This window comes from Mya arenaria, chromosome 1 (genome assembly GCF_026914265.1).
Source record: "Mya arenaria isolate MELC-2E11 chromosome 1, ASM2691426v1".
NCBI classification, from domain to species: Eukaryota; Metazoa; Mollusca; class Bivalvia; order Myida; family Myidae; genus Mya; species Mya arenaria.
Window position 1 is genome coordinate 57,556,735 of NC_069122.1, and position 24,399 is coordinate 57,581,133.

General features: G+C 34.5%; 2 protein-coding genes across 4 annotated transcripts; both read right to left on the bottom strand.

Annotated features, from left to right (window-relative positions):
• LOC128240282 (signal peptide, CUB and EGF-like domain-containing protein 2) lies at nucleotides 1-15,485 on the bottom strand. Of its 3 annotated transcripts, XM_052956859.1 has the most exons (15): nucleotides 15,270-15,484; nucleotides 14,692-14,808; nucleotides 9,479-9,567; nucleotides 9,037-9,135; nucleotides 8,702-8,824; nucleotides 7,982-8,104; nucleotides 6,911-7,033; nucleotides 6,282-6,404; nucleotides 5,659-5,781; nucleotides 5,038-5,160; nucleotides 4,425-4,547; nucleotides 4,169-4,291; nucleotides 3,427-3,576; nucleotides 2,999-3,080; nucleotides 1-2,779 (listed from the first exon to the last, which is right to left on the bottom strand). In XM_052956859.1, the coding sequence occupies exons 1-15, from the start codon at nucleotides 15,314-15,316 to the stop codon at nucleotides 2,605-2,607; spliced, it is 1,743 nt and encodes a 580-aa protein (XP_052812819.1). In that variant the 5' UTR covers nucleotides 15,317-15,484; the 3' UTR covers nucleotides 1-2,604. The 3 variants fall into 3 exon arrangements, with proteins under 3 accessions (XP_052812819.1, XP_052812840.1, XP_052812829.1); XM_052956880.1 differs by lacking the exon at nucleotides 5,038-5,160 and having other exon boundaries at nucleotides 15,270-15,485; XM_052956869.1 differs by lacking the exon at nucleotides 6,282-6,404.
• Nucleotides 15,486-18,723: 3,238 nt separating this feature from the next.
• Nucleotides 18,724-23,239, bottom strand: LOC128240308 (multiple epidermal growth factor-like domains protein 6). Its single transcript, XM_052956904.1, has 10 exons — nucleotides 23,127-23,239; nucleotides 22,468-22,584; nucleotides 22,091-22,179; nucleotides 21,817-21,915; nucleotides 21,324-21,446; nucleotides 20,917-21,039; nucleotides 20,663-20,785; nucleotides 20,257-20,415; nucleotides 19,860-19,941; nucleotides 18,724-19,503 (listed from the first exon to the last, which is right to left on the bottom strand). Exons 1-10 carry the CDS (start codon nucleotides 23,171-23,173, stop codon nucleotides 19,335-19,337), a joined length of 1,131 nt encoding a protein of 376 aa, XP_052812864.1. The 5' UTR covers nucleotides 23,174-23,239; the 3' UTR covers nucleotides 18,724-19,334.
• Nucleotides 23,240-24,399: the final 1,160 nt, after the last annotated feature.

Sequence of the window (24,399 nt, forward strand, 5' to 3'; positions counted from 1 at the left end):
TAGATTGTGGTCAGTTAACCAGTATTTATTTAGACTTATACCATAACACAAAGCACATATAACATGCAAGTTAATACAAAAATACAATATAAGATCGAATCTATTTAGACATACACGTGCACGAATTAAGAAGTAAGCAAAATGTTGTTTGTTTCTAAGTCTCTCTTCTTTATATCATTAATGATTAATCGGTGCAAAATAGTAGTAATGTAAACATGTATAAAATAAGTAAACAAACAGTAAGTATCCTTTAACAAAGGTTGTTGTTATATTCATTAAGTTTTGGTAAATGAGCGTTTGTTAACTTGTGGATTTTCACCACATGTACGAATATTCTGTATATCATTGATGAATTATGGGTGCATAATACCAGGGTGTAACCCTTAAATGGAAAACTGTTAAACTGTTAAGCTCGAAATTATTTAAACATACTCTTGCAAGATGTAAGCATTTTTCTAAGTCTCTCTTCTGTTAATCATTAATGATTCATCGGCTCATAATACCAGTAATGTAAACATGTATAAAATAAGCAAACAAACAGTAAGTATCCTTTAACAAAAAATGTTATTTTATTTTTTTAAGTTTTGGTAAATGAGCGCTTGTTAACTTGTGGATTTTCACCACATGTACGAATATTCTATATGTCATTGATGAATTATGGGTGCAAAATACCAGGGTGTAACCCTTAAATGGAAAACTGTTAAACTGATTTTGATGATAACATTCATTTTACTGATTGCTTGCATTTATAATGTAAATAACACGGTATTACTGGTACAAAACATCAAAAGCAAAGAAACTTGGAACATTGAGCAAAGAAATATGTTGCTGAGATGGAATAACCCACACCAACGCCAATGAGAAGTATGGTTTACATTGTATAAGAGATCGAATGGCTAAAGTGAAAACATTCTAGTCACAAATCCTTTTTTCCTCATTCATCTTTGGCAATCTTACAGTGCTAAATGAAAGACATAGACTACCTATAGACGGACCCAATTATTTAAAATGAACAATAAATGAAATGATAAACAACAGATGTGGTGAGCATGGGCGTCGATATGAGTTGGACGAACGCTGCAGTGCCATATACCTCGAGAGTGTAGACTATGCCATGCACAAGTAATCTAATAGTGTGCCACTTCTTTATAACCCACAGAACCACGAATAGAAAGAATCCCCTCTAGCGTGACTCCGTGACAATGAGACCATTAAAATTATGCCAAAATCATTCTTAATCGCTGAGAAACAAACACATTAAAATTTGATGATTCGAATAAGTGTCATAGTTTGTTGAAGTCTTTTCAATACAAACATATATACATTCTGTGATAACATTTGCAATATGACAATTAAAATGTAATTCAAGACAAAGTAAGAGTTATAAGTGATTATAGCAACACCACAATACTATTACAGCAAACGGATGATGTACCAATATAATGATAACAATATATATATATATACACGATACAAAAATAGAAACGAATGCTCATCTTGGTATAAAAAAAATATTAAAGAGGGGAATGAGAATACTAACAAGCACTATCATGCATAATTAACAAATGATAGTTCAATATCTAATATCACCGCGGTCAAACCGGAGATGAACTGATAAGCTTTCATTTATAGCTTAACATATAATAGCAATTTACTTTAAGCTGAAATGCATTACTTGCATTCAATAAAACGTCATATTATTCAGAATAGTATTTCAGGTTTTGGCACAAATTCTTAACGATATGATAGTTAATAATATGAAAGACAGCGTATAACCTATATCAGACATGTTGTAGTGAGTGTGAAAATATACTTTATCTAACAAATGTTATTTAGGGTTTCACATCGAGGGGTGAAAGCGAATAGGTTCTATCTGCTTCTTTATTTAATGTCACTTAGAACCTTTTCGCATTCACCCCTCGACATTCTGTAGAACAAAGATGCACTATTACTCCCAACTTAGATTTGACACATTTAATACACTTGTTCTTATTTACCCAAAAGGATGAACACACGTTGAAAAGAATGCTTCTTATGAAGGATACCGAGTTTAATTTCGAAAAAATGCGCAGAAAACACGGTATTTCTACCTTATGAGACCTTTGTAAATCGCAGTAAATCTTTTAGCATTCACCAATCAATTAATATTTTTGCGTTTTCAGCTATTAAATACACAGTTATAATATTGTTAATTGTAATTAATATTTTGCAGAAATGCACTATTTACTAAGTAGTTGAGGGTGTATCACTCAAAGTTAATGTTTGTTTTCCATGTGTATGTATTGATTTTGAGAAAAGTAGGTTTATTCTTTCAGCGAAAAGTTGATTTTGATAGGACAAAAAGAACAAACCTTTCATTTAAACGCAGTGATGTTGTGTGAACTGTCCTAACTCAGACATCCTTAAAAGAGTTAAAATAAAATCGAATATAATATATATGCCTGATCATCGGCAGAAAAGTCCTGTTTGTTTGCCTGCTTGTGTGGAAACATCGCTGTCAACTATATGTACATTAGTTCCTGTCTCTTACCCTCTGGTTGGACAAATTACAGCTAAATGCAAAACGATAAGAATAATTTTGCTAACACAGTAATATTTTCGCTTTTACATGTAAATATCTTTTTCATCCATTTTTTCTTTATAAGGTGGAGGTTTCTGCAAGTTAATGTTTTTGAACTCATCACCATATTCCTGGCTTGAAGTAACAACCACAAATAGTTTCTGTTCATTAGCAGTCGGTCGCTGGTTTCCAAGAAAGGCGCCACGTCGCCTAACACACCTAACAGTAGAATATATTTGGTTATGATATTGCAAATTTCATTATGCATTAAGCCAACATAAAAGCAAGCATTTTAATTATTACCCGTAATAACACTTTGAAGCCTTAAATGATAAAACAAGCGTATATATAGCTTTTGTATTTTGCACACATGTTTATCATTATTAAGAAAAAATATGAGAGCCTGAGTATGTTTGAATACAAATCTGAAGAACGAACCATTTCCTTGCCAGCAGACCCGTGGCTACCATTAAACACACAGCCAAACAAGTGCAAAGTCCGTAATAAAAGCCCAAAACATCTGGAAAATTAAAAATAAACTAATTTGAACAAGTGTTTTAAATTGATGACTTTTATTCAGGCCTGCAACATTACAAAGATACACTATTTACTCTCAGAAATAATTCCTATTCACGTGAGGTTATGGATTTTAAAGGGTCATGGAAATGTCTATTATGTAGCATTACATTAACCACACGTCACACTTTTCGGTAAGTCTTCTATCTTTAGGCAGAAGTGTATTTGAGGTTGTATATGCTCAGCATATAATTGTGTGAATATTTAATGTTGTCAAAGGTATTCAAACAAATTAAGACTAGTTATGTTACACAATATGTATGCGAAAAACTACAGAAACAAGCTCATACCTATGCACGTGACATTGTCGTCAGCGAGTTTCTTAAGGATTGGACAAGTACATTGAACGGTTTCGTTCATCCCGATACAGGAGTGGGAGCAACCTCCGTTGTCATTTCCACACACTGCCGACGTTCTAACTTGCGGTATGGTTGCTTCGGCTACAGAAAACAATATACAATATACTATGCGCATACAATAAACACATGAAATAATAACCGTACCATTAAATTTGGAAAATGACCATTAATCAGTTGACAATGTACAGTAAAGTGCCGCCCTAGGAAATACTCAACAAACATAGTTGGGACATAGCAAGTTGTGCTATTATAGAAAGCAATGCATAACGGAAACATTTCTTTAAAGCTACACTCTCACAGATTGAACGTTTTGACAACATTTTAATTTTTTGTCTTGGAACAAGCAGTTTTTTTCCGTAAATATCTCAAAATCAGTGATAAAAGACTGCTGACAAAAGGTAAGATCGCAGATTTTTATATTTCCTCTCCAAAATTGATGTTTTATGCATTTTTCTTAAACCGTTAGTAACAGTTTAAGCCATAGCACATTAAACTTGGAATGGAAATATGAAAATCTGCGATCTGATCTTTTTTCAACAGTCTTTCATCACTGGTTTGCAGATATTTACGCAAAACTTTGCTAATTCCAAGACAAAAAATAAAAAGTTGCAAAAACGGTAAATCTGTGAGAGTGCAGCTTTAATATAAATTAAATGTTTTCAGGTTACGTTACCTTTGCAAGTCAGCTTGTCCGACTCAATGGTAAACCCTGGAGGACAAGAGCAGTGGTGCGCACCCTCGGTATTATTACATGTATGCGAGCAGCCTCCATTCTTAACGGAACATTCATTGTCGTCTATAAATAAATATATAAAAAGATTTCCTTCTGATAGAAATGTTGATGACATGTGACTCTTTTATATGTCAATGGTATGATCACACCTTGAACTCGTCTATATTTAAATTAAATATTTTCTAAATAATTTTACCTTTGCAAGTCAGTTTGTGCGAGTCCAGGGTAAACCCGTGAGGACAAGAGCAGTGGTAGGAACCCTCTGTATTGTAACACGTATGCGAACAGCCTCCGTTCTTAACGGAACATTCATTGTCGTCTATAAATAAACAAGAGATGTTTGTCAAGCATAATGTCCCCTGAGCGCCATGTTGACAGGAATAATTGGACAATTAATCGAAATATGCATGGACCGAAATGACAGCTGATTTGTCATTGACATTGGATGCCTTTAAGGAAGTTTTAAGATTATGATCATTTAAAACGTGAGTATAGTAGGTACAGTTTTTAATCATGTTCAGATGATGACTTATATTTACAGATAAACATGTTTCCTCATAAAAGCAAGGTATAAGTAATAATGACGTTAATTTTAATGACAAATATACTGGTTACGCCCACCCTCCACTTAAAGTTTGAGAACCAAAACTCTACCCATTGTCTTGTTATCATTCGGACAAACTTTCGCGTTCAAGGTATCCGTGGCCTTGACCTTTGTTCAGAGAAAAATGCTGATTACATATGACTTCTTAAAATGTCAATGGTATGACCACACCATGAACTCGTCATTATTTAAATAAAAAAAATACCTTTGCAAGTCAGTTTGTGCGAGTCAAGGGTAAACGCGGGAGGACAAGAGCAGTGGTAGGAGCCCTCGGTATTGTTACACGTATGCGAGCAGCCTCCATTCTTAACGGAACACTCATTGTTGTCTATCAATAAAGAAGAGATGTTTGTCAAGCATTATGTGCCCTGAGCGCCATGTTGACAGGTATTTTTGGACAATTGATCGAAATATGCATGGACCGAAATGACAGCTGATTTGTCATTGACATTGGATGCCTTTAAGAAAGTTTTAAGATTATGATCATTCAAAAAGTGAGTATAGTAGGTACAGTTTTTAATCATGTTCAGATGATGACTTATAGTTACAGATAAACAAGTTTCCTCATAAAAGCAGGGAATAAGTAAAATTGACGTAAATTTTAATGACCAATATACTGGTCACATCCACCCTCTACTTAAAGTTTGAGGACCAAAAATCCACCTATTGTCTAGTTATCATTCGGACAAGCTTTCGCGTTAAAAGTCACTGTGACCTTGACCTTTGATTAAAGAGAAAAATGCTGATTACATATGACTCTTTAAAATGTCAATGGTATGACACACCATGAACTCGTCTTTATTTAAAAAAAAATAAAACATTTTACCTTTGCAAGTCAGTTTGTGCGGGTCGATTGTAAAACCGGGAGGACAAGAGCAGTGGTAGGAACCCTCGGTATTGTTACACGTATGCGAGCAGCCTCCATTCTTAACGGAACACTCATTGTTGTCTATATATAAACAAGAGATGTTTGTCAAGCATATTGTCCCCTGAGCGCCATGTTGACATGAATATTTGGACAATTGATCGAAATATGCATGGACCGAAATGACAGCTGATTTGTCATTGACATTGGATGCCTTTAAGAAAGTTTTAGGATTATGATCATTTAAAAAGTGAGGATAGTAGGTACAGTTTTTAATCATGTTCAGATGATGACTTATATTTACAGAAAAACATGTTTCCTCATAAAAGCAGGGAATAAGTAAAAATGACGTAAATTTTAATGACCAATATACTGGTCACACCCACCCTCCACTTAAAGTTTGAGGACCAAAAATCTACCCATTGTCTAGTTATCATTCGGACAAGCTTTCGCGTTCAAGGTATCTGTGGCCTTGACCTTTAATTAAAAAGAAAAATGCTGATTACATATGACTCCTTAAAATGTCAATGGTATGACAACACCATGAACTCGTCTTTATTTAAAGTAAAAATGAAAAATAAAACCTTTGCAGGTCAGTTTGTGCGGGTTAAGGGTAAAACCGGGAGGACAAGAGCAGTGGTAGGAACCCTCTGTATTGATACACGTATGTGAGCAGCCTCCATTCTTAACAGAACACTCATTGTCGTCTATTAATAAACAAGAGATGTTTGTCAAACATTATGCCCCCAGAGCGCAATGTTGACAGGAATATTTGTGCAATTGATTGAAATATGCATGTACTGAAATGACAGCTGATTTGTCATTGAAATTGGATGCCTTTAAGGAAGTTTTCAGATTATGATCATTCAAAAAGTGAGGATAGTAGGTACAGTTTTTAATCATGTTCAGATGATGACTTATATTTACAGATAAACATGTTTCTTCATAAAAGCAGGGAATAAGTAAAATTGACGTAAATTTTAATGGCCAATATACTGGTCACTCCCACCCTCCACTTAAAGTTTGAGGGCAGAAATTCTACCCATTTTCTAGTTAACATTCGGACAAGCTTTTCGCGTTCAAGGTCACTGTATCCTTGACCTGTGTTTAAAGAGAAAAATGCTGATTACATATGACTCTTTAAAATGTCAATGGTATGATCACACCATAAACTCGTCTTCAATTAAATTATTATTTTTTTAAACAATTTTACCTTTGCAAGTCAGTTTGTGCAAGTCAAGGGTAAATCCGAGAGGACAAACGCAGTGGTAGGAACCCTCTGTATTGTTACACGTATGCGAGCAGCCTCCATTCTTAACAGAACACTCATTGTCGTCTATAAATAAACAAGAGATGTTTGTCAAGCATAATGTGCCTTGAGCGCAATATTCACAGGAATATTTGGACAATTGATTGAAATATGCGTGGACCGAAATGACACCTGATATGTCATTGAATTGGATGCCTTTAAGGGAGTTTTAAGATTATGATCATTTAAAAAGTGAGTATAGTAGGTACAGTTTTTAATCATGTTCAGATGATGACTTATATTTACAGAAAAACATGTTTCCTCATAAAAGCAAGTTTGAGGACCAAAAATCTACCCATTGTCTATTGATCATTTAGACAAGCTTTTCGCTTTCAATGTAACTATGACCTTGACCTTTGATTCTATGACCTCGAAATCTTCTAGTCTCCCGCCTACCAAAATGTCAAGTTTGAGGGTCATGGGTGCAGGCATTATTGAGTTATCACTCGGAGAACCTTTACACTTTCAAGGTCACTGTGACCTTGACATTTGACCCGATGACGTCTAAACTCATCAGGGGCCATCAACTGTTCAAACGCAGAGTCCATGCAAGTTTGATAACCATTGGTCCAGGCATTGTTGAGTTAGCACTCGGACGAGCTTTGACAATTTTTTTGCATTCAAGGTCACTGTGACCTTGAACTTTGACCCGATAAACCCTTAAATCCATTGAGGTCATCTGCTGGTCAGGACCAACCTTCCTGTCAAGTTCGATGACAATAGGTCCATGAATCGTCGAGTTATCACTGGGACAAAATTTGGTCTCTTGACGGACGGACGGACCGACCGACCGACATTCTGACCGACCGACCATGTATAAAGCAATATACCTCTTTTCTTCGAAGGGGGGAGGGCTCATAATGAATACTAGTATATTAAAGATTACCGTAAAAGAAATATGCTTTGTAATATTTCAATGGTATGATCATACCATGAATTCGTCTTTATTGAAATATTTTTTTCGAATTATCTTACCTTTGCAAGTCAGCTGGTCCGAGCCAAGAGAGAAGCCGGGATTACATGAGCAATAATGGGAGCCTTCAGTGTTTACACACTTTTGTGCGCAGCCTCCGTTGTTAACGGAACATTCCTTTACGTCTGGAAATAGACGAAAGCTCATTCCAGATGCACTTATAACAAGTTCCCAATGACAATATTGTACACCTTTTCAATCTAATATGATGATATGCATTTCACAGGCTTTAAAATAGTTTTAGTCAGGGACATCGCATACGTTAAGCAGATTATTAAATATAACCATCAGGTTGTTTTTTTACCAACAAGTCACACTTGTATTTCTTTCTTTTGTTTGATTTACGATTATTCTGGATAAAGTAGTTTTAATACAAGAATTGACGTCATGAACAGATAACGAAAATTATTATGTCATCTTAACGGGTGACGTCACCATTAAAAGAAAGCAAAATGCATCAAACGTTTAGTGTCTATGTTGTGTTTCTTACTAGATATCATCTCAATATTTACTCTGTCTATAAACGGACTTTTAATCGATCGAATATTTATTTCGTTTTCAATTTTTCATTTTCGTCTGTAAAAAAATAAAAATAGGTTGTGTTTGAAATATGGAAAAAAAACTAGTGGAAAATAAGCGATGTTTAACAATTAACACGCTTTGTAGCTTCCAAATGTCAGGATAAGCGATACTTCTTTATGAAAGCGTTTAGATAACCTTACCTTTACAGGTGAGCTCGTTCGAGTCAAGAGTAAACCCGGGAGGACAAGAGCAATGGTACGAGCCTTTAGTGTTTACACATGTATGCGAGCATCCTCCTTTTTTAACAGAACACTCATTTTCGTCTGCAAAAATACAAAAAAAGGTTATGATTAAAATATGGTAACAGCAAGTAGAAAATGAGTGATGTTAAACAATTAACATGCTTTGTAGCTTCCAAATATCAGGAAAAACGTTTTTCCTTCCAGTACAGATATATGTTTGAATGGCAGTCTATGAGAATATAATAAAAACAAGTTGTGTTAAAAAACTAACTATCAAAAGCCAAGGCACATACCATCACATTTTGGGCTGATATATCCACTGGGGCAAATGCATTTGTTCGGAGCAACACATGATCCCCCGTTCTGGCATGAATTTGATCCGAAACAAACGGCTGGAAAAATAAATAAGAAATTGAGCGTTTTGCTGCTGTGCGCATGTTTTTATAGGGTTTCTTCCTACGCATTCGGGTTTTTAAGCATTCTGAGAATCACTTAAATTCTACGGTTCTTTGCGAATGGTAACGACCTCACAAAGGTGTGTTTCCTCTTGTCTGCACAAAAACAGTTTACAATATCCTACCTAGAATATAAATCAGTTTAGACTAACTTGAAAGAAAAAGGCACTTGCACATTGATGTGTGTTTCACTGAAATCAATATATGTATTCAAAGTCACTAAAAACAGAGAAGCATCGAACATTAAACAAACTACGTAAATATATATAAACAAATTTACCTTTACATTCTTCCCATGAGTTTGAGCGTTGGTACCCCTCGCAGCAAACATGTCGGTGGCATGTGCTTGACACAGTTTTTGTAATTGTGCTTTGTTAAAGAACAAGGAAGTGACAAAATAAGTTTAAGCATTATATTTTTACAACGATTGGCAAGTAAGCTATGTTAACTTTAAACTAAGGCCCTCTTATTGGTAATATCTTAAGGAGAAAACCAGCGTCACCAGAGAAAACCCAGTTGTCCGGCTTGGTGAGTACTTTTCAAACACACATGTGCACAGGTTGGGAATCGAGCCACTGCGCTCACCCGACAATCACCATTGTGAGATGTTTAAGATTGATAACAAATTTGTGCTAAAGTGTTCTAGAAATCTAATTGTTTAATTATTTGTTAAATTACAATGTGATAAATTGAGAGCCATATTTCAAAAAAGTCAGGAAAAGACAGTTTTTTTCTGAGGTGAATAGATTTGTAGATGTCTGCAGCCAATTGTATAAACGTGGATAAGTCCTAACCAGCGGTTATCTTTTGGTTATCTCCCTGGTTTGGTCAAGTTATCCGTAAACCGATTGTATAAAAAATAAGTTATCCTAACCAGCGCGTGATTCGGCTAACTTTTGGACAATATTTAACCGACCACTGGGAGTATGGTTAACTGACTTATCCAAAACAAAGATGGCGGACCAGACATAAACAAGCTCGATTCCAAACTTAATTCAACGATTTTACAGACACATGGACTCTGCCTAAATAAAAAACAAATGGTATAACATCGATATCCATGACAGTGATGAATTTAGAGGTAAGAAAAAAACAATTTCTTATTTGTGACCCAATTTATGCATAAAACTTATCCAAGGAATCTTGAAACAAAAACAGTGACAACAAGCTGCATTTTGAGAACGATATTCACCTTGTTATTGTGTGCATATTATTCCATAATCTTACACTAGTCACGATTCTGGGTCGAGACCAACAATTGCTTGCAGGTCTCGCCCTTACTGTGTATAGATACACCCTCGCTTTAAACATATTTTGTTTCATTTCCACATATTTACAATCAAACTAAACCGCGTGTAAACATTGAGAAGTTGACAGCTATGACGTCATTTTCAAGGAATCTTACCCATTCTAAAGTCTATTTCTCCAACTTTCTTTCAATACACCCTGGTTGAGGCACACAGGAGGATAATTGCTACTGTTCAGTAGTATGTAATTATATTATTGGTTTATACTAATTTATTTTAGCTCGATTGAGACGAAAGCTGATAGCTTATAAGATCACTCTCGAGTCCGTTTCCTGGGCAGAAACCAGTACTGTGTCCTTTTTGAGAGGCCATGAGAAAGTACCCCTAGTGGGGATCGAACCCACAACCTCTTGGATGAGAGGCGGACACCTGTACCACTAGACCACTCTCACCACACATAAAGAAGTGTGTGTGCGTGTGTGTGTGGGTGCGTGCGTGCGTGCGTGCTTGCGTGCGTGATATAAATGACTAAATGTAAGCTATTTGTGATTTGAGACCTAACTGTATCCTGCAAATAACATGTTATAGATAAAAAGACAGATACATTATTTATCTCTTATTGTATATAATAAATGTATGTTTCAGTTGAGTGGTTTTACCATCCAAAGTCAGAAGAACCAGTGTTGATAAGTTCTACACATATATATGTCTGCTACAGCAGGGAATGGAACCAACACCAGATCTAATACTTCACGAGCAGTAAGGATATACATAGCATTATCAGGTTAGATTGTTAACAAAACTATATTGTGAAATTGAAAACATATTTCAGTAAATATAGCAGTATACTCAGTACAGTCATTTGAATAAAAGAAAATACATTTATATTTATATATAATAATTGGCTTCTTCATAATTCAACCTTCATTGATAACAATGAACATAAATATCATAAAATAAAGTGAGAGCAATACTTAATAGGAATTATTAAGAATGCCTACCCTATCACATGTTATGGGTAATATGTTGAATATCTGTTTGTAAGTCTGTTTGACTGCCTGATGTCAAATTGTCTTGAATACTCCACTTAAGGGAAAGTTTTACAGGAACATTCAAATGTAAAGCATGGATTTTTATACTTCTGCTTTATTGCTTATTAAATAGTTTAAATTTGAACATTTGAGTACTATAGAGACCAAATTGCATTCTGTTGCATTAAAATCATGTTTTGACATTCCAGTTCTTGTAACTTATATAGTTTAGTTTTCATGGTGTTTTAAAGGGGCGTTCCCTTCATTGGCAAAATATCATTCATCTACCTTTAAAATATGTTCAAATGCCTATTTAAACGCACATACACGATTGTTATGATTTAAAATATTCATTTTACTATTCTTCAGAGTGTAGCGGTACTAGCCACTTGATGACCAAGTTCATCTGACAGACTCCTGTTTTAGGAAACACCACAAACAGGAACTTAAAAGTTCATGAGAGGAATAGAAAACGTTTCAAATTGCTGCTCCCAGAGGGCTTAATTGTCAACGTCCTATCTTGTATTGATAGGGTTAAATAAAAAATGATTATTGTTAATTATTATATTATCCATCAAATTTGATATCTTAGATCTTTTTCTTGCAATTCAAATTATCATACTAATGGGGAGTGTTATATAAAAGAAATAATAAATACCACTTGTCATGTTGAAACAATGTTTAGTTTGATTATTGTTTTTAATTGGAATGTACCAAAATAGTCATTTTATATTTAAATTTCACTCTTAATGATTTTCTTTGTAAACTATTCATTTGACAGTTAATGGCTGAATTGGAAAATAAACAACAGTATTTGACATTAATTATATTGACACAGGACTGCATTTACTGTAAAAATAGTTTTTACAAAAGATGTTTGTCAAACATTATGGCCCCCCCCCCCCTTGAGCGCCATGTTGTCAGGATTATATTGACAATTGTATGAAATATGCATGGACCGAAATGACAGCTGATTTGTCACTGACATTGGATGCCGTTGAGGCAGTTTTAAGATTATGACCATTCAATGTTTGAGGATAGAGTGTGTTTTGACCATGACCTTTGACTCTACGACCTCAAAACCCATAGGAGTCATCAGCTGGTCACCAAAAATATAAATGTAAAGTTTAAGGACCATGGATGCAGGCATTGACAAGTAATCACACAGACAAGCTTTTTTCGTTCAAGGTCACTGTAACCTTGACCTTTAACCCGATGACCCCTAAAATCATAAGGGGTCATCTACAGGTCAGACACAACTCCAAGACAAGTTTGAGGGCCATGGGTGCAGGCATTGTCGAATTTGAAACATTTTCACATTCAAAGTCACTGTGAACTTGATCTTTGACCCAATGACTCCTAAGATCAATAAGGGTTATCTCCTGGTCAGGCCCAGCTTCCATGTCAAGTTTGATGATCATAGATTCAGGCATTGTTGAGATTTCACTGGGAGAAGATTTGTTAACTTTTATGCGTTAAAGGTTACTGTGACCTTGACCTTGACCAGATGACCCCCAAAGTCAATAGGGACAAGCTTTGGTCTACTGACGGACCGACCGACATGTGCAAAGCAATATACCCCTCTTCTTCGAAGGGGCGGGGGGATAGTAACGAACATTTTGTATAAATGATGAATGGTTGGTTTTAAAAAAAATCTTATAACAAATATGATAAAATAAATACATTATTGCTAGAGTGTGGTTTTATTGACTTGTTGTTTGTAAAATAAATTTGCATGTCTCTTCAACACTAACATTAAAGATTTTATTAATCTTAAATACATGTGTGTGTTGTTACACACTGACTTTGAATTTATTTACATAGTTTTATGAAAATAAAGAAAATAAATTATATTTCATATCTGTTGATTTTGTGGTCCTGGTAAGTGGAAATGAATTCACGCAATGGTTTATCTAAGGCCATATAGAGAATAAGTTATTAATAATACATTGTATTATGCTGAGAGGGTTAAATTGTAAACTAATAATTTCTCTGTACTGATACTGATACCAAAAGTCACTTATAATATAAATGAGTTTAAATTTGAATAATAATACTAATTTGAATAACATATAAAACTAAACGTTTTAATGTCAACTTTGAATAACATATAATGTCAACATATAAAAACAAGATAAATATATTAAATTAGTATCAAAAGGAATGGTCCCATACAAAACTCATTTGATTTTTTCAAGGACAAAGTTGAAACTGACTATACATTCCGTAGATGGCATCTTCTACAAAAAACACACACTTAAATGGACGAAGCCATTGCATTTTAATGAAAGTGACACTTTTTATTTCGGGTTAGCAAATACAATTTATTGGCCACTGGTATTCACTTAAAACTTGTTACGGTATATTAAAGAAGATTATATGAATGATGTTTGCATGCTCATGCATTTTTATTTGATGCAATATCAACAATATTGTGCACATTAAAAGTTAAATACCCCTGTTTCCGGAATGAGCTTATCCGTTGAGATGTTGCATGTGTAATATTTATCAAACTATTTTTGACAGAAGGAGCGTATACATTGTTGACAGTTTTTTCAGGTATTTGGTTGAATATTTACCATTTTAATATGCTGGGCAGATTTAATGAAGTTTGTCATTAAATCTGCCGATGCACAAAATTCTATAAAGAGGAAATATGCACTTGAAATAGGTAAGTGCGATTTTATTAAATTGGTACTAAGTTTACTGTACCATGATAACATATATTAGATTTTCATTTGTCATTTTCATTTTCAAAGGTACACCATAAGCCCTATATATTGGTGTATATTAAAGTAATAGGTACATGTTTACGCTACTTAATGGATATTGGATGTGTAATGGATTTGATGGGTATTTTTTTTTCATTAAAATTCAACAACCTTTTCGTAATGTCGTTGTATATGCCAAACAAGTCTATGATGTTAACAGAAAAATGCGGTAAACACGCACTGACCGGAACCTTGTTTACCAGTGCATTGTGGGTATTTTTATGAAGTTTTGGCTAGGTTAAAGTTGTCCAAGTTGGTTAACTTAGCCGCCGCATTTTCTGCCTTTATACAAACGGATAAACGGTTTGGATAAAATGGCCAACTTGGTTAAACTTAACCGCTGGACAACTTTAACCAGCGGTTAAATCTAACCAACTTTTATACAATTGGCTGCTGTTCTTTTTCATTTAATACTTTGACAAACTAGTTTAATTGTTGACATACTGTTCCTCTTTGCATTGGAAAAGATTCCAAAACTCCCAGCACAAGGTGTAGGTCACATATGTAGTCGTCTCTTGTTTATAACAGGTGTAGGCCTCGTTTTGTGTGCAAGATGTCACGCTTAAAAGATGTGTATATAACATTACAATATAAAAGTAATGCACAAAATCTAAATTAGAATCATATTTCAATCGCAATAAATCAGTCTTCAGAATGTTTTGATTATGATATTTTAAATGTTAATATGAACTGGAAACCTACACATATGTAAAAAAGAAACGTTCCGAACTGGATTATTGTGAGCAAATTTTGACAATATAAGTATTTGGAAAAGTTCGTAATTGTGCATATTATACTGTCTTTTGACGATGTTTGGGTTTCAGATACATAACAATGTCAAAAGGTTTAAAATATACCCCTAAACAGTTATCATTGCGATGCGCTAGCAGTATATTAAATATTGGCCGACACAGTGTAGAGTTTTGATCATTGATTAAAGTGAAGTAAAATTAGTCAAAGTAAAGTCCAAACATTAAAAGTAAGTTAAATCTAGCTGTATTGAAAATAAACTTTGTTTTTACCTTTGCAATAAAGCCAATATTGAAATAACAATCACTGTTCCCTTCATATTGATACTTCAGATATCAAAGTCTCGACTGTTCAAAATGACTGCGCAGAACGCTCAATTATAGAATCATCGTGGAATTTCCATAGAAACTTCCGACGTTAATTTCAAAATTGCATGTCTTTATGAATATACACAAAGCAGACGTGTCCTTTGCAACAGAAGTAACTCGAGTAAAGCTAATATGCATTCTCTTCTGCGTTCTACCGTGATAAATTATGTAAGATATGGGTTACAGTGCATGACGGTTTTTACCAAATAACAAAATAATGTATCCTGTACATAAGCTTAGATTATATTTCGGTATTGACAAAAAACGGACAGTTTTATTAGGGATGTGCTATTCCAGAGTGATTTAACAGACGCATTTTTAGAAGACAAATGAAAAAATATCATGAGAATATTATTACAATAACATACATAGTATGACTTCTTTCATGTTACAGTCATTGTATTCAGCAATTTATCAGAACATAAAAGGAATAGTTCGTAAATTTTGAATGATAGTATTAATCAATTGTAATGTTTGATTTATTTGTATATCTTAGTTAAAATAATTACACTAAAGTGTATTATTCCATAAATAATTAAGAAACCCAAGAGCAAAGTCATTAAGTTTAACTGCTAAATCAAAATTATTATGCGATCTACTTGCAGCCCAGTTAAAGGTAAATATTTCTGACATTGTAAACCGTTCATCGGATACACCCGAGGTTGTTTTTCGATGGTAAATAACCGAGGAGTTTCGAATGTTAAGGACAATGGCAAAGGACATCAATGTCGTTTATGTCTCTATATAATCGACGGAATGCACATATTGATTGAGGTTTTTTTTGGTTTTATAATAATCAAGGACATGGCACATTTCCAACATTGCTCATTCAAACTGCGCATCTTTGAATATTTTTTGTGCGTATTGACTTACGCTAAAGTATTGTTAAATTCTGGTCGTAATAAGTTGTACTTTGAAACAATTAGAGTGAAAATGTAAGACAATGTTTATTTGAATTTTAAATTTGAAATGTTCGTTCGGTTTCTGACACTTGCTTAGTCCATAATTAAATTTCCAGATCTTACTACTGTTTTTCCGTAAATTCTTTGATGGACCGCATGGTACATCTGCGCCCATTCTTTACAATTACAAAAGCGAAAGATCGCCTGCAAAATCAGATACACCTTATATACTATAAATAATGTACATAGAAATGTTAACGTAATTATCTAAAGCTACCGTTTAAACGCACATGTGCTTTAGTGCTTTAACAATGTCCATAAATAAAAGCATACTGCCAACTCAGTTCAGACTGGGATCCCAGAAATTAGGTCTATCCAAACTCGTGATCAAAGAGGAATGCCTTTGTTCGTTCAACGCAAAGCATGACCCTGTTATGAGAGCGAGCTTTAAATAACCATATATATCATATAAGGCTATTGGGGAATGCACTTTAAATCAAAAGATTTACATGTACCAATCTAGTCATAAGAGTGGGTTTCGGGAGATTTGGATTTCACACGGCGCTTATCTATATCAGCAAAAGAGGGACTTTATTTGAATGTATATAAATAAGGTAAATACCAAATTAAACGTTTTGAGGTCTAAACAAGTACGTGTTTACATACCGATCACGACGTGACACAGAACGACGGATCGTGTAATCGTACTATTACCAAACTAATTTTGCAATGCATCGTAACAAATCTCAACATCGTATGACTTTTCTCCCGAAGATTCGGAGAAACAGAACTCGCCAGACTTCACCGTAGATTGTGGTCAGTTAACCAGTATTTATTTACACTTATACAATTACACAAAACACATATTGCATGCAAGTGGATACAAAAACATACAAGATCGAAAATATTTAGACATGCTCTTGCAAGAATTACGATGTAAGCATTTTTTCTAAGTCTGTCTTCTGTATATCATTAATTATTTATCGGTGCATAATACCAGTAATGTAAACATTTATAAGTAAACAAACAGTAAGTATCCTTAAACAAAAGTTCTTGTTGTTATTTTATTAGTTAGGTTTTGATAAATGAGCGTTTATTAACTTATGGATTTTCACCACATGTACGAATATTCTGTAGATCATTGATGATTTATATGTGCATAATACCAGGGTGTGACCCTGTAATGCAAAACTATTATACCGATTTGGACAATAATATTCATTTTACTGAAGAATTGCATTTATAATGTAAATAACTCGGTATTACTCTTACGAAACATCAAAAGCAAGGAAACATGAAATTATAACATTTAGCAAAATATACAACGCCAATGTACATTGAATCAGAGATCGAATGGTTAAAGTGAAAACGTTCTAGTCACAAAACATCTCTTTTTTCTCGTTCATCTCGGCAATCTTACAGTGCTAAATGAAAGACATAGACTACCTATAGACGAACTCAATAATTTAAAATGGCAAGAGTCGAGACGATGCCATGCACAAGTAATGTAATAGAATGTGCCATTTCTTTATAACCCACAATATCACGAATGGAGATTAAAAGTATCTTCCATGGCCGAGAGTGTAAGATAGGTTCATTCCGACCCGAGCGTAGGGTGTTTTGCGGAAACGAGGTTTACCGAGGTAATTGCAATGTGGTGACCATTAAAAGAAGTTGCATACGGGCATTTTATCTTCGCCCTTTGGAAGATAAGAATTTCTAGCATGGTTAAATTAATGGATCTACCTATCTGAGGTGGGAGAATATAAGTATCTTCCACGGCCGAGAGTGTAAGATAGATTTATCCCGACCTGAGCGTAGGGTGTTTTGCGGAAACGAAGTTTACCGAGTTTCCGCAAAACACCCTGCATGAGGGTCGGGATGAACCTATCTTACACGAGCGGCTATGGTAGATGCCTTTTCTCCCACCTCAGTGAATCAAAATTAAGTAAAAATGATTTTTTTTCTGGAACTCTTTTGTGCTTAGTAAAAATAATTGCGCATGGATATGCGATAATTCGTGGTTTTCATGGATATGCGCGCAGCGATTCAGATGATGTTATAAGTCAAATCGGTCTTTAAATAGTTCTAAGAAGAGTGAAGCATTATTTCTTGAAATATGCGTGATAACTGTTTTATGGTGACATTTGAAGCGATAAATAATTAATTAGCGTTTTAATATTACCACAAGAAAATGTTTCCATAATGCTACAGGCGACAGTCTTTAACAAGGGAGGTAATTACAATGTGGAGACCATTAAAAAGAAGTTGCATACGGGCATTTTATCTTCGCCCGTGGGCAAGATAAGAATTTCTAGCACAGCTGAATTATTGGATCTACTTATCTGAGGTGGGAGAAAATAACCTCAATAGCGTACTAATGAGAGTAATAGCTCAATATAGTTGTGCAAAAACCTTTCTTTATCGTTGAGAAACAAATACATAAAAGATAATGATTCCAAAAAGTGTCATAGTTTATTAAAGTATCAACAATACAAACATATATACATGTTATGGTAACACATACAACATGACAATAAGAAAGTAATGCCGCACAAAGTGAGAGTTTTAAGAGATTATAGTAACTACATAGTACTATTACAGCTAACGGATGATGTACCTTTATTGTGATAACAAAATATATATATTTAATACAAAACCAGAAACGAATGCTTTTTTTGTTATAAAAAATGTATTAAAAAGAGGAATAAGATTACTGTAAATTAACGCGCAATCAAGAGATGTGTTTTAGAATCTTGCAGCGACACAGCGAAAAGGTCATTTAGAAAAAAGAACAAAAATTATTCTTTTTTTTCAGTTTAAACGCTGAGACGTTCTGTGAACTGTCCTAACTCAGATATTCTTAAAGGATGTATAATAAGGTCAAATATATACACCGGATGGCACAAAAGTCATGTTTGTTTGCCAGCTTGTCGGAAGACATCGCTGTCTAAAGTCAACTACATGAACATTAATTAGTTCCTGTCGCTTACCCTCTGATAGGACAAATTACAGTTAAATGCAATAAGATAAGAATAATTCGGCTAACGCATCAATATTTTCTCTTTTAGATATGTAGATCATTTTCATCCATTGTTTCTTTATAAGGTGGCGGTTTCTGCAAGTTATTGTTTTTGAACTCATCGCCATATTCCTGGCTTGAAGTTACAAATAGTTTCTGTTCATCAGCAGTCGGCCGTTGGTTTCCACGCGATCCGCCACAACGCCTGACACACCTACCAGTTGAAGATATTTGGTTATGATTTTGCAAATTTCATTAAACATTAGGCCAATATAAATGCGAGCATTTTAGTCAGTCACTGATATATTTAAAATGACTTGTGTCGACAAATATTTGATAGACCATGTACTTAAAGCCCAACATTCTAAAGTTGTCATATCAATAACATTCACTTAAAATATTGAAAGAGTAAAAAAAACATCTACGGTTTTCTTCTAGTAATTGCACTTTGAAGCCATAAAGGTTTAAACAAGCTTATACACAATTAATAAATTTTGCACAAATGTAAATCATTATTTAGATCAATTAAGAGAGCCTGAGTATGTTTGATTACAAATCAGATGAACGTACCATTTCCTTGCCAGCAGAACCGTGGTTACCACTAAACACACAGCCAAAAAAGAGCAAAGTCCGTAATAAAAGCCCATAACATCTGGAAAATTAAATAAAAAACACTTTAATTTGAACAAATGTTTTTAATTGATGCCTTTAATTCAGGCCCACAACATTGCAATTATTCATACCCAGAGATAATTTCCATTCACTTGTGGTAATAAATTTTAGAGAGTCTTTGAAATGTCTCTTAAGTAGGATTTCATTACACACATGTCACCCTTTTCGCGAAGTCTTCCATCTTTAGGCAGAAGTGTTTTAATGATGTGTATGCTTAGCATATAATTGTGTGAATATTTAATTTTATCAAAGGCATTTAAACAAATTAAGACTAGTTATGCTACGCAACTCATACCTATGCATGTGACATTGTCGTCAGCGAGTTTCTTAAGGAATGGACAAGTACATTGAACGGTTTCGTTCATCCCGATACAGGAGTGGGAGCAACCTCCGTTTTCATTTCCACAATCTGCTGGCGTTGTAACTTGCGGTGTGGTTGCTGTGGTTGCTTCGGCTACAAAAAATAATATACAATATACTATGCGCATACGATAAACACATGAAATAATAACCGTACTAGTATGATTGGAAAATTAATCACAATTAATTACCATTAATCAGTTGATATGTACAGTATAGTGAAGCTCTAGGAAAGACGTCACACACCATAGTTTGAACATAGCAATTTGTACTATTATAGAGAGCAATACATAACGGAGACATTTCTTTTATATCAATTAAGTGTTTTCAGGTCACCTAACCTTTGCAAGTCAGCTGGTCCGAGTCCAGGGTAAACCCGGGAGGACAAGAGCAGTGGTGAGCACCCTCGGTATTGTTACACGTGTGCGAGCAGCCTCCATTCTTTACGGAACACTCATTGTGGTCTATAAATAAATGAATATATAAAAGATTCCCTTATGAGAAAAATTGATGACAGATGACTCTTTAATATGTAAATGGTATGATCACACCAAAAAGTCTTTATTGAAATTAAAAAAAATTCTAATTATCTTACCCCTGCAAGTCAGCTGGTCCGAGTTCAGAGAGAAGCCGGGGTGACACGAGCAATAATGGGAGCCTTCAGTGTTAACACACGTATGTGCGCAGCCTCCGTTGTTAACGGAACATTCCTTTACGTCTGTAAAATAAACAAAAGCTTATGTTAAATTCACTTAGAGCAAGTTCCCGATGTCAGTATTGAAGACCTTTTCAGTAAGTTGTTTTTTAAAGAAGTATGTAAATATTCATTTCACCGGATCTGAAGTCACTATTATGAACTCGTTGAATCATTTTTGATTATATGATAGCGACAAATGACAAATCCTCTCTCTTTCTCTCTCTCTCTCTCTCTCTCTCTCTCTCTCTCTCTCTCTCTTTCTTTCTCTCCCCCCCCTCTCTCTCCCTCTCTCTCATTAACATTACCTTTGCATGTCAGCTGGATTGAGTCCAGAATGAACCCTGGCGGGCACGAGCAATGATGGGAACCTTTGGTGTTCACGCAGATGTGAGTGCAGCCTCCGTTCTTATCGGAACACTCATTTTCATCTATATTTAATAATAATTATGTTAGATACAATAGCTGTTGGTGTCAAAAATAGTAAGCTACAACATGTTTTTATTTTTGTGTAAAAAATGATGGAAAGATACTATGAAATAAATATTAAAAACAGTGAGTCTGAAATAGTTCGTAACAGGAAAATAAAAATCAAATCATACTAAAGTTATTGTAGAATTTTTAGTAAATGAGATAGATAAGAAAATAACCATACCAATCGTATGAGTTGATACGAACCCCACTCACTACAGTTAAACTAACTATTTAAGCGTCAAATATAAAAGAAAGAAATATAAGATCGAATTCAATAATGATTTCCTTCATTATCCATCAAGTATTTCTCGAAGCAACGGTACATACCTTCGCATTTCGGGCGTACATATCCACTTGGACAAACGCATTGATTTGGGGCAACACAGGACCCGCCGTTCGGACAGGTATATGACCCAAAGCAAACAGCTGTAATAGAACAATTTTAAACGTAATGCAAAAACGTTAGAAGAAAATATCAGGAACGAGTCTACAATTTACTGTGACCTTGTTTAATAGTTCACTGTTAACAGGTTTTAGCCAAACAAAACAGCAAGAAAGGACAAGAAGACAGCGATGCGAAATTATAAGACCACATCTTTACCTTTACATTTTCCCGAAGAGCTCTCTCGACTATATCCATCACAACAAACTGATCGGTGGCATGTACTGGACACAGTTTTCGTTGTCTCGCTGTGTACAATAAATACTTGAATTATCAATCGAGGTATGTTTGAGAACTATTTTATGTTTGTACATTTGGTGTCTGAAAATGTTAACGAAAGGGGGGTTCTTAATTATGTAAAATTCTCCTGTAGATTAAACTTGTTTATTTTATGTTCTTCAAGAATGAATTCCCTTATCAAAAACTTCCTTGTTACTAAACGTAAGCGGCATCGTTTATTATACTATAAATTTTTGAGTTAATATTTGTACTTGTTTGTACAATTTCGACAGAATAGGTTAATAATCATGACATACTGCTCCTCTTTGCATCGGAATAATAGCCAAAATTTCCAGCACCAGCCTACTGTCACCTCGGTAACGGTCTTCTGTTCACTGCAGGAGTACGGCTGGTGTTCAGTACAAGTTCTGCAGCTGAAAGTTATGCATAGACCTATTAAAGTAACAGATCAAAAAAGTTCATAGTCAAAGATGCATTGCTTGTTTAATTTGGTTTAACTTCACGTGACTAGTTACGAAATTGTATGGACCGGTGTGTCCTTATAATAACTTAAGGTTATGATATACATTGATGTAGTAAATAAACATGACATTTTTTCTATTATCCAATGTGAATAATTTCATGCCATGTTTTGTGTTTATACAAACACTGAATCAAATACTCGTATATGAGTGTATGAAACACATACCATAGTACAGGATTTTCAATTATTTGCATGTCTGTTTGAGACAAACTGTTTTACAAACGTCCATGTCTCACTGACTGGGTAAGTCACAGTTTAATTCTACCGCTTCACTTAATTAACATCAATAACGGCTGACTGCTGATTTAGTAAATAAATATTTGGAAACCCTAAGAAATATACTGCCCTCTCAATATACAAAATATAATGTTGACCACAAATGAACATTTGGGCTCATACTGTGGACTCTAAATTAGGTGCAATAAAAATTACCTGTGAATTAAAGCCAACAGTAAAATAATTAACACTATTCCCCTCATGGTGATACGTTTAAGTTTTCTGTAGAAAGGAATGTTTAAATTACCTGCGCGGATAGAGTAAATATATACTCACATTATGGAATTTCCAAAAAAACATTCAGTGGTAATTTTCGAAATTGCAGGTCTTTAAAATTAGATTGTATGCAAGCGGCAACTCTCGCTGGTAACCCAGCGAGGATTTGGAGGCGTGGCTTAAAATACAAACTACCTGTCAGCAATATGCACAGTTGTTAAAAATAGCCCAAGAATGAGTAAGTCACAGCAGCTAGCAGACGGCTTTTCTTCTCATGCATACTCAATTACGTTTCATATAATATGTCTTTGTAGTTGCACATATCTTCCTTTTTCACTTCAATTGTATATGTTAGAGTTGGATTTATTTTACCTTGTCATATATCTATCATAATTTGGTATCTTTCTTTTTGCCCCCCCCCCCCACACACCCAGAATTTTGAACGCTTTCCTCTCTTTTCTGACACTAAATCGTATTTGTTTTACTCCATTTTCACTTTGATTACTATCATTTTCCATTTTGAGAACATTAACTGACAAAACTAAAGAGATAAATCTAGGTACAAAACCCATATATAAATATACCAAATTTTGAATGGGTTCAGCCAGGGTATCTAGTTTGGTCTGCCAATTCAGATAGTGTTTTATAATTGATAATTAAATGTCACTGGCTGGATTGAGAAAGCTGATCTGGTTTGTGTATTGATAACTGAAAAAACAATGCCACCAAGGGAGGGAACTCAAACTTAGTTTAATAGACATGAACATTTGCAGATCATGGAACTAAATACTTCCTTTGTATTGAATAATTATATTGGGCAGAAAAAAATGGCACAAAATAAACAAGACAAAAACAGATATATAGTTAACATGACTGAAGAACAAAAGGGAATAAATTCCGGGATAACTACTTTTCAAAGCTGGGATATAACGATTATAAAATAATCAAGCAATTAAGATTTCTATCGCATAGCCTGCCCCGGCAAAGGTGTTTGTTATTTGTAAAAGAAGTGTTCAGACATGTTTTGTCCTAGTTTATGGACAGCCACCTAAGCTTCGGCTGGTTTCCAAGTTACGTAATAATTTCAAACTCGTGATAAAATATGGTTTCCCATCTTAAACATGTATAATTAATGCAACGTGGCACTTTTTCGACACTATATGATGTAATGTGACTTTTAAATGTTAATGTTTTTGCGTTGTTACATATCGAA